This window comes from Brassica napus, chromosome C4 (assembly GCF_020379485.1).
Source record: "Brassica napus cultivar Da-Ae chromosome C4, Da-Ae, whole genome shotgun sequence".
Lineage (NCBI taxonomy): Eukaryota > Viridiplantae > Streptophyta > Magnoliopsida > Brassicales > Brassicaceae > Brassica > Brassica napus.
Window position 1 is genome coordinate 42,474,092 of NC_063447.1, and position 11,954 is coordinate 42,486,045.

General features: G+C 39.9%; 1 protein-coding gene across 1 annotated transcript; it reads left to right on the forward strand.

Annotated features, from left to right (window-relative positions):
• The first annotated feature begins 832 nt into the window (after positions 1 to 832).
• On the forward strand, positions 833 to 1,609 carry LOC106408563 (glutathione S-transferase T3-like). The gene has a single exon (XM_013849309.1). The coding sequence runs from the start codon at positions 833 to 835 to the stop codon at positions 1,607 to 1,609; it is 777 nt and encodes a 258-aa protein (XP_013704763.1).
• Positions 1,610 to 11,954: the final 10,345 nt, after the last annotated feature.

Below are 11,954 nucleotides of genomic sequence, written 5' to 3' on the forward strand. Positions count from 1 at the left end.
TTCTTTATGTTCTATATTGTAAGTTGTATATCTGATCATTCTTGATGTTATAACCAAGGATGATGGGCTCCATTATCGTCAGCCTTGGGTGATAGGTGTGCAGGAGGAGCTCGAGAGGCTAACTAAACGGGTGGAAGAGGCTGAGTAGGTGATGTTCGGGGTGTCCAATCTTAGTAAACAGTTTGAGAGACTTGAGGTTAGTCAAACATGATGTAAATTTTTTTTCCTTGTATTTGTAATACAGTTACTAACACAAATGTCCTATACTTTTGCCATGTCCAGGAACAGGTTAATTCACTCAATGAGGCGGTCTATGACCTCACTGTGCAGGTCCTTTCCCTCGAGAAGGTCTGCTTCGATTGACAATGAAAGGTTAGAGTCAGCTAAACTATATCAATGGTCATTGTTATCTCTGGATTGAAGTAGACGTAGGACTAGAAGTAGAACAAAAGTATAACGATTTGTAGAACTAGAACTAGACATAAACTAAACTAGTACGAGAACTAGAAGTACAAGTAAATATTATAAAATCGACACATTGATTGTTGGTTGGTTGGTTGCTGTGATTAATGTTGAATTGTACTTAGGTTGGTAGAGATAGTTTAATTTTCTCTCTTTTGAAACGTAAAACTTGCTGTTTTTTCGCCTGATTTGATGTCTATTGACTGCTCATTACTATGTAGTAGTTCTGTAATGAATTTTGGTTGGTATAGTTAGTTAAATTTTATCTCTTTTCACACGTAAAAACTTGTTTAAAAACATAGTAACTCCACCAAACCAAAACAAAAACACGAAACCCTCAAACCAAAACAAAAACACGAAACCCTCAAACATGGACCCTTTTTCCCTTCACGCTCCCGGGTTTGTTAACCTATTAGCTTCGCAGAGCAGTAGTCCAATAGACGTTGACTCTGCTGAGGCTGCTGTTAACTCACCCGGGTTAGTTAAACCAGCGGAAAGGAGAAAGTGGTCAACCAAAGAAGACCTTGTACTGATTAGTGTTTGGTTAAACACCAGCAAAGATCCGATAGTTAGTAATGAACAGAAGTTAGGGGCTTTTTGGAAGAGAATTGAGGCGTATTTCAATTCTAGTCCTCAGCTCATTGGCTCCCTTCCTCGAGAGTGGGGTCAATGTAAGCAGAGGTGGGGAAGGGTGAATGCAGAGGTCTGCAGGTTTGTGGGTTCCCATGAAACCGCTCTGAAGGAGCAAGCGAGTGGGCAAAGTGAAAATGATGTCATGAAGACTGCGCATGACATCTATTTCAATGACTACAATCTCAAGTTCACGCTTGAACATTGCTGGAGGGAACTTCGGTTTGATCAGAAGTGGAGGTCACACTCTCAGACGAAGGACAAAAGGAAGGAAGCTGGTGCGGAGGCGGTGCCTGAGGAGGAGGAAGAGGTTAGACCTCCTGGTGTTAAGGCTAGCAAAGCTGCTAAACGCAAGAAGCCAAATGAAGCAGCTTATGATCATATACATAGCATCCTAGCTGAGAAAAACACCATTTCCAGACAAAAGATCCTTGATCGTTTGCTAGCCAAAAACATAGACACACTTTCTGATAATGAAGTGGCTCTCAAGAATAAACTCATCTCTGAAATGCTTTGATGTCTATTGTGTGTATTTCCTTGCTTTGCTTGAGTAGTTGATGTGTATTTCCTTGCTTTGCTTTACTGATTATGTTATCTTTTCTTTTGTAGGTCACGGGTTGGAGGTGACAGTGTTGCAGGTCACGGGTTGGAAGTTTAGGTTGTTGCAGGTCAATCTTAGTGGTCGTTACCTTTGTTTGTTTGCGGTTTACTCACGGGAAAGTGTAGGTTTTGTTTCTTTCTACACTGCAGGTCACTCATGTACTATGTCTCTCTATGTATTATGCTTTTGTTGTAACTCTGAACTTGATTCACGGATGTACTAAAACAGTTCACGGGTGTACTATGTTATAACTCTATGTCTCTCTATATAAATGAAGTCTCTACTCTCTGCTTTTTAATCAAAGTTATCTTCCATTTCTTCTCTTGCTCTTGTTTCTCTTGCACTTGTTTGTTTTGTTTTTGTTTCTTTTCTCACTACAAAACGAACATTCAACAACATACAACAAACTACAACAACTTAATTCAACTAGGATGTTCTTGATCGAGTGAAGTCCGTGACCAACAAACAACATACAAGAGGAACTACCTTCAACAACAAACAACATACAAGAAAAAGTCATCAAGGTAAGAAGTAAAAAAAAAATTATTGTTAAGGAAAAATGGATTATGAAAATTAGAAAGAGATTATAGTTAAAATAAAATATGGAAGAAGTAAAAAAAAAGATTGGTAAGAAAATCTGGTTTATGAAAATTAGAAAGAATTATAGAAATGTACAATTAAAAATATGATAGAAAAATGCAAAAAAAAAAAAAGATTTTGATAGAAGATCATATAATAGAATTATAGAAATATGTACAATTAATGAAATTGTAGTTACAAATCTCCTTTTCTTTTTTAGGAAAAAAAAAACCCACCAATGTCTTCCTCATCAAGTGATGAAGTTGATGAAGCTTTAGAAGAAATGGTCGACCAAGTTGTTGATAATTACATCGACTCAGTGATTCATGGTCACCCCAACAAGTCCAAAAGACGGGCTTATATCGAAAGAGATCGGGAACAAGGACACAATCAGCTATGGAACGATTATTTCAATGGTAATCCTACATACCCACCGGAAATGTTTAGGAGGCGTTTTCGAATGAACAAATCATTGTTCCTTCGCATTGTGGAACGTATAAGTAATGAAGTTCCATACTTTCAGCAAAGACGAAGTGCTTGCGGAAGGAACGGACTATCTCCACTTCAAAAGTGTACGGCAGCTATACGTATGCTGGCATATGGTCAATTGGGAGATACATATGACGAATATCTCCGACTTGGTGACAGTACAGCACGTTTATGTTTGGCAAATTTCACTGATGCAATAATACTATTGTTTGGAGATGAATATCTACGAAGCCCTACAGCCGAGGATCTTCAACGATTACTCGGTGTTGGAGAGGTACCACTACAAGAAAACACATGGTTAACGACGAAAATTAACGAGGAAAAACAATCCTCGTAAATTTGCGTCGAGTTTACGACGAATTTACGTGAAAAACTAAAGTCATCGTTATTTCCTCGTAACGTAACGACAAAAATATTTCGTCGTAAAGTGGATGTAACTTTACGAGTATTTTACGAGGAAAAACTATTTCCTCGTAAATACGACGTAAACTTTGCGTGGTATTTACGAGGAAATAGTTTACGTGTATTTAGCGAGGAAATTTTTGAATCCACCAACTTTATAGGTGTTACACGTTTTTTTTGCCCACCTAATTAATTTTCGTCGTAAATTCATAGCAAAATTACAACTACCAGATTCGAATTTTCCTATAAATATGGATGTTTAAACATCATTTTAAACACACCAACAACAAAAAACGTGAAAGAAAAAAAATGGCTGGCTCCGGGAATATTTACGAGTTGCGGAAGTGGATGTATATGCATAGAGATGCTAACGGGAGAGTGACGAAAGAATACCTTGCGGGTCTGGAGACATTTATGCATCAAGCAGATTCAACACCGCTCGCCCAAGAAAGTGGTAAGATGTTCTGTCCTTGTCGGAAATGCAACAATTCGAAACTGGCAAACCGTGAAAATGTTTGGAAGCATTTAATAAATAGAGGTTTCACGGCAAATTACTATATCTGGTTTCAACATGGAGAAGGTTTTAATTATGATCAGAATGAAGCTAGTAGTAGTAATAGCAATTTTCAGGAAAAAGAACCGGTTGATCATCATTTGCATAATGAACATAGTTACCAGCAGGAGGAGATGGTAGATTATGATAGGGTTCATGATATGGTAGCTGATGCATTCGTAGCTCATGATGGAGATGAAGAACCTAATATAGATGCAAAAAAGTTTTACGAAATGTTAAGCGCGGCGAATCAACCACTTTACAGTGGTTGTAGAGAAGGTCTCTCTAAATTGTCGTTAGCTGCTAGAATGATGAATATTAAAACTGATCACAATCTACCTGAAAGTTGCATGAACGAATGGGCGGACTTGTTTAAAGAGTATTTGCCGGAAGACAATGTGTCTGCTGATTCTTATTATGAGATTCAGAAACTGGTTTATAGTCTTGGGTTGCCTTCGGAGATGATAGATGTTTGCATCGACAACTGCATGATCTATTGGGGAGATGATGAGAAGCTAGAAGAATGTCGATTCTGCAAGAAGCCACGATTCAAGCCGCAAGGACGGGGACGTAATAGGGTACCGTACCAAAGGATGTGGTACCTACCAATTACAGACAGATTGAAAAGATTGTATCAATCAGAGCAGACTGCTGGAAAGATGAGATGGCATGCCGAGCATACTCAGACGGATGGTGAGATGACTCATCCATCAGATGCAAGAGCCTGGAAACATTTCAACAAAGTACATCCAGATTTCGCTAGCAATATCCGGAATGTGTATCTCGGATTATGCACAGATGGATTTAGTCCGTTCGGAATGTCAGGGAGACAATATTCATTGTGGCCAGTCTTTCTTACTCCATACAACCTGCCACCGGAGATGTGCATGCAACGGGAGTTACTATTCTTGACCATATTAATACCTGGTCCGAACCATCCAAAAAGGTCCCTGGATGTTTTCCTACAACCACTGATAAAAGAGTTGAAGGATTTGTGGTCAACAGGGGTGAGGACGTATGACTGTTCAACGAAGACGAATTTTACGATGCGAGCGATGCTTTTGTGGACCATAAGTGATTTCCCTGCCTATGGGATGTTGTCTGGATGGACTACACATGGGAGATTAGCTTGTCCATATTGTAATGGAACGACAGATGCGTTTCAACTGAAGAATGGTAGGAAGACAAGTTGGTTTGATTGTCACCGTCGATTTCTTCCCATTGGCCATCCTTACCGAAGAAACAAGAATTTGTTTAGGCACAAAAGGGTTGTGAGAGACACTCCTCCTCCATATCTAACTGGAGAACAAATTGAAGCGCAAATCGACTACTACGGAGCTAACGAAACAGTTCGTTGGGGTGGTAATTGGCATGTCCCTCGTAATATGCCAGATTCTTACGGTGTTCATCACAACTGGCACAAGAAGAGTATATTTTGGGAGTTGCCATATTGGAAGGATCTTCTTCTGCGCCACAACCTCGATGTGATGCATATAGAGAAGAATTTCTTTGAGAACATCATGAATACAATATTGAATGTCCCAGGGAAGACAAAAGACAACATAAAATCGAGGTTGGACTTGCCGGATATTTGCTCAAGAAGCGAGTTACATATTAAAAGCAATGGACAAGTTCCCGTTCCGATATTCAGATTATCTTCAGAAAAAAAGTCGGTGTTGTTCAACTGGGTGGCATCAGAAGTGAAGTTCCCCGATGGGTATGTTTCGAATCTCTCTAGATGTGTTGAAAAGGGTCAAAAGTTCTCCGGGATGAAGAGTCATGATTGTCATGTATTTATGCAACGACTACTGCCCTTTGCATTTGCGGAGCTACTTCCAACAAACGTACATGAAGCACTTGCAGGTACGTAGTGTATTATATCACAATAATTTACAAAATAATATATGACTAACAATGTGTTTAATTTTTTTTGAATATAAAAGGCATTGGAGCATTTTTCAGGGATCTGAGCACACGCACTCTTAAAGAAGAAGTTGTGGAACAGCTTCAGGAGAACATTCCCATCTTATTGTGCAACTTGGAGAAGATATTTCCTCCCGGATTTTTTGACGTCATGGAGCATCTAGCTGTCCACCTCCCATATGAGGCATTGCTTCGTGGACCTGTACATTACGGATGGATGTATCAGTATGAGCGAGCCATGAAATATTTGAAGGGAAAAGCAAAGAACCTCGCCAAAGTTGAAGGTTCTATAATTGCTGGAAGTTTGACGGAAGAAGTTTCTCACTTCACATCGTACTACTTTGCGTCAAAAGTACGTACACGGAGAAGAGCTCCAAGAAGATATGATGATGGTGGTGTTGCGCCAACATATGCAGTTGCTGGTGTTCCAGACATCTTTAGCCAGATTGGGCGACTCGGTGGGAAGTGTAAAGAGGTTTGGTGGTCGAGTGAAGAAGACGCTCATAGTGCACACACCTATATTCTACTCAATTGCGAAGATCCATTGATGCGTTATTTTGAAAGGTAACATATATTGACACTTCGAAACACATATAACTATAATTAATTGTATAATTGCGAGAGATTCATTCCTATAAAATGTGATTTTACAGCCTATTTGTTTCTCAAGTCGAAGAAACATTTCCTGGTATATCCACAAGTGACGTAGACAAAAGGAAAGATCAACACTTCATTAAGTGGTTGCGGAATCAGGTATTAACTAAAACTTTTTTTTCATACATTATCTGTATTTCATTAACATTCTCTTTATTTTTGCAGGTTGATTATGACGACGACGATGCAGATTATCCTAAGTGGTTACACGAAGTAATTCAATCTCCACTTGTAAAGGTCACCACATCACAGATGTATTTCACACGAGGCTATACTTTTCATACATATGACTATGGTAGACAGCGGGCGACCAGTAACTATGGAATATGTGTGAAAGGGGAAACAGATTTCTACGGGATCTTGACGGAGATTATTGAAGTCGAATTTCCAGGGATACTGAAGCTGAAATGCGTCCTCTTCAAATGTGAATGGTTCGACCCCGTCGTCAACAGAGGTGTTCGGTCTAACAAATTCGGTGTAGTTGATGTCAACGGTGGACGAAGGTACAACAAATTCGAGCCTTTCATCTTAGCTTCACAAGCAGACCAAGTTAGCTTCCTTCCATACCCTCGGATGAGAGATTCAGGTATAAATTGGTTAGCAGTGATCAAAGTTACACCTCGAGGACGAATCATCAGTGGAGAAGAACCACCATTGCAAGAAGAACAGATAAATGAAGTCGAGGAACCTGAACAAGAAATTGATGACATCCTTCTCATTGATCCGCATAATCACGAGTACGAAGATCTTACCGATGATGCCACAGACGAAGCTGTTGAAGACGAGTTTAATGAAAATGATGATGTTTCTAGTGATGACGAGAATGTCGATGTATCCGATTGATGTATTTTTTCTATGAATAAGATGAGGGAGTTTGTTTTATGAATAAGATAATGTGGGGTTTGTTTTATGAATAAGGGAATGCTGGGAGTTTGTTTTATGAATAAGCAAATGTGGGATATTGTGGTTTGGAATGGAAATAAAGATGGAGTTTGGAATATATGAAGTAGAAAATAAGGAATATGGGGTTTCGGGTTTTTGGTTTCGGATTTCGGGTTTTGGGTTTTGGGTTTCGGGTTTGGGCTTTCGGGTTTCGGGGTTTGGGGTTCTAGGGATATATGAAGTAGAAAATTAAAGATGGGGGTTTGGGTTTCGGGTTTCGGGTTTCGGGTTTGGGGTTTCGGGTTTGGGGTTTCGGGTTTAGGGTATGGGGTTTGGGGGTTGGGGTTTCGGGTTTGGGGTTTAGGGTATGGGGTTTCGGGTTTGGGGTTTCGGGTTTAGGGTTTGGGGTTTCGGGTTTCGGGTTTCTGATTCTAGGGATTTAAACATAACACTCGTTAATTCCACGTAAGCACAAATCGTCGTAAAGTCCACGTAGGATGAAATCGTCGTAAAGTCCACGCAGGATGAAATCGTCGTAAAGTACACGTAGGATGAAATCGTCGTAAAGTCCACGTAGAATAAAATCGTCGTAAAGTCCACGTAGGGTTAAATCGTCGTAAAAACCACGTAAGACAACGAGGAAATAACGACGAAACTTAAAATTAAATATGAGGTTTGGAATATATGAAGTAGAAAATTAAAGATTGGGGTTTGGGGTTTCGGGTTTGGGGTTTCGGGTTTCGGGGTTGGGGTTTCGGGTTTGGGGTTTGGGGTTTGGGGTTTGGGGTTTCAGGTTTCGGGTTTGGGGTTCTAGGGATTTAAACATAACACTCGTTAATTCCACGTAGGATGAAATCGTCGTAAAGACCACGTAAAAAGATTTAAACATAAATCACGTTAATTCCACGTAAGAAAAATCGTCGTAAAGTCCACGTAAAAAAAACACTCGTTAATTCCACGTAAGCACAAATCGTCGTAAAGACCACGTAAACGGATTTATACATAAACCCGTTAATTCCACGTAAGCACAAATCGTCGTAAATATCTCGTTGTGTACAAACTTGAAAAAAAAAGGAAAAGGAGAAAAATACCAGATTAACATGTGGCAAGACTTCCAGCAATTATAATACGTAAGTCTCGCCCACATGAATTCTAATATCTTCTCCTTTTCCTATTTTTTTCAAATATTTATAATTTGAATAGGATTTTTTTGAGGATTGTAATTTGAGATAAAGTGTGATTTGGGAGTTTGGGTGTGGTTTGAGAGTGAGAGTTGTGGGTATATTTATAGGAAAGCAAGCCTCGTTATTTCCTCGTAAAGTAAATTGTCGTTAATACCACGTATAAAAAAACACGGGCCTTTGTGATTACTCGCAATTTCCTCGTAAAAAAAAAGACGGGCCTTTGTAACTGCTCGCTATTTAGTCGTAAATTTACGACGAATTTGCGACGATATGTAATCTTATATATACACCCGACCGCTCACTCTTTCTTTCCTCTCTACTTCCTCTCTACTTCCTCTCCATTTCGTAGCAATGGTAAGCCTGATTCCTCTCTAATTTGGTTAGTTTAGGATACATTAGGTGGTTAGTATAGGGAATTTAGATAGGTTTGCGGATTTTATGTTATTTAGTGTTGATTAGGTGGATAATGTTGGAAAATATATTGTTGATGTTAATTTCAAAAATTTCATTTTTTTTTCCAGGTTCGAAAAGGAAGACTTACTGCCCATTACAGAGAGATCTTCGGTGAGCCGGGTAGTCGTTTAGACCCGGCCTCTTCTTCCGCTCCCAGTTCTTCGGGCCAGGAGACTGTCCCCGAGACTCAGTACACTCAGAGAGTCTCTGGGTCTACTTCTTCTAGTGCACCATCGGCTCCTCATGTGCCTCCTCCGATGCCTCCTCCTGTGCCTCCTCCGATGGCACCTCCGATGGTCGCTGATATTCATCCTGATCTGATGGTGCCTCCGAGTGCTCCTTACTCGCAGTACACGGTAGAGGACATTCTCAGTCTGCCAGGCAGAGAAGGTTTACCAGTCATCGACCCAGACCGACCGGACGGAACGTTTTGGTATGTTGCATTAATTTTTTTAATTCGTTTAAATATCTTTTATAACATTAAAAAATAATTTATATTTTAAATTTGTATTTTCCAGGTGGGGGGTTGACGGATGTCTTGCATCGGACGTAACCGACACGATCAAGGGTTACTTCTCCATGCCACATCCAAACTGGAGTAAGACGCCTCACTACGTCAGAAAGACGTGGTTCAAAATTTACGCTGTAAGTTTCTATTAATTAATTATATATATTTTAATTTTTTCATGATTTATATATATACTTTCTAAAAAACTAATTGTTAATTTATTTTTTCCAACAGCAAAAATATAATTGGGCTTTGGGGATCACTGAGAGGGTGAGGAAGAAGTTTAACGCGAAAGCGAAAGTTCGCTTGTTGGACACGGTCTCCAACTGGAAGGGTGACTGGATCGTGAAGGGGTATGAGCGTGGCAAACCCGCTGAGCTCACCACGGACGTGTGGGATGGCCTCATCCGTTATTGGCGCCTTCCTGATTCGATTAGAATCGCCCAGGCTTGCTCTAACTCCCGTAACACGGTCGATGAGCACGGGAACGGGCCGATGCTTCACACTACGGGCCAAAAACCCCACGCCGGTGTCCGTTTGGAAATGGTAATTAAATATTTTATTAAATAATTTTTTAATAATTATATTAATTTATTCTAACTTTCTTAACTGTTTTTTAGGCCAAAGAGACGGGACATCTCCCGTCTCTTATGGAACTTTACGAGAGGACCCACAAGAACAAGGCGGGCGTATTTGTAGATGGCAAGTCCGAGCAAATCTACAACGACGTAGTTGCTCGGGTTGAAGACCGCCAGACTCAGCTGACCCAGCAGTCTACCGACGGATTACCCGTCACCTTATCCACACTTGAAGTGGATAAGATTTACGAGGAGGTAAATTTTCAAAAAAATTAACTTTTAATTATTCATTTAATTTAACTTTAAATATTTACTTACAATATTTATTTTTTGTTTTTAAGGTTGTCCCTAAAAAAAAGGGACGGACGTTGGGTATTGGTTCCGTCAACGATGTTCCGAGAGCGACATCGTCTTATGGTCAGCGACGGGATGATGAAGTCACGGAGCTGCGTAGAGAGTCCGCTCAGCTGCGTAACGAGTTGACCGCGACAAAATCTCGTATGGGTGGAGTCGAGGGCTTCTTGGACGTTATTGCGGCCACAAATCCGGAATGGGAGTCCATGTTGAGGAACATGCGACAACAACATCCCATTCATGGCGAGTCATCCGACGACGTACATAACGAGGCGGATGTTACGAGGAGGAGTGATGAATTCTACCGGGCGATGAACGACCCTTAGTTTTTTTTTGTTGTTGTATTATATAAATTCAAAACTTATTTATTTATAAAATATTTTCATATGAATTTATTTTTATTTTGAATTTTAATTTATTATTAAATTAAATAATTTTAATTATTTTTTAATTATATTTTAAAATTCTGTAAAATAATAAAAACGAAGTAAATTCGTAGCTAAAGTACGACCTCTTTACGTGGAAATCTTACGAGGAAATGACGAGAAACAGTTTACGAGTATTTTACGAGGAATTCTTTACGAGGAAATAACGAGGAAATGTTTACGACTATTTTACGAGGAAATAATTTCGTGGTTGTTACGTGTATTTTGCGAGGAAAATATTTCAAGGTATTTACGTGTAGATTACGAGGAACTGTTTTCGAGTTATTTACGAGGAATTGTAGCGACGTCCTTACGAGGAATTGTAGCGACGTCTTTACGACGAATCGTTCTACTTCGTCTTTACGACGAAATATATTCCTCGCTAAGTTACGACGAATTAGCGAGGAAATATGTGTTACGACGGACGTGTAACGATCAAACACGTTTCCTCGCTAATTCGTCGTAAAGCCTCTTTTGCGACGAATTAGCGAGGAAAACCGCCCTCGTTAAGATTATGTTTTCTTGTAGTGTACGGGGGTTTCCGGGAATGATAGGCAGCATCGACTGTATGCATTGGGAGTGGAAAAACTGCCCAACGGTTTGGAAAGGTCAGTTCACACGGGGTTCAGGAAAGCCGACAATTGTCTTAGAAGCCGTGGCATCACAAGATCTTTGGATATGGCACGCTTTTTTTGGCTTACCAGGTACACTCAACGATATCAATGTTCTTTATCGGTCACCTGTTTTTGATGACATCTTACATGGTCGAGCGCCTAAAGTTAAGTTCAAGGTCAACAACCACACTTATCGTATGGCCTACTATCTTACTGACGGAATTTATCCAAACTGGTCAACATTTATCCAATCCATCCCACTTCCTCAAGGTCCTAAAGCCGAGAAATTTGCACAAAAGCAAGAATCCGCCAGAAAAGATGTCGAACGGGCTTTTGGAGTATTACAGTCGAGGTTTGCAATTGTTAAAAACCCAGCTCTACAATGGGAAAAGGAAAAGATAGGTAAGATAATGAGAACTTGTGTCATATTGCACAATATGATAGTAGAGAACGAACGACACGGATACGCTCAAATAAATACTTCTGAGTTCGAATCAGGAGAGTCAAGCAGAAGTTCAAAGGTGACAAGCAGAGAAAGTATTCAAGCTGGTGATATGTTAGGCATGCGCAGAGAAGTTCGAGATCAAGAGAAGCATGCTCGTTTGAAAGCTGATTTAATGGAAAATATTTGGCAACAGTTTGGTGATGAAGATGAATAAGCTT

What these genes read in the sequence shown, in the direction of transcription:
- LOC106408563 (XM_013849309.1), top strand. Translation starts at nt 833, where the DNA reads ATGGACCCTTTTTCCCTTCACGCTCCCGGGTTTGTTAACCTATTAGCT.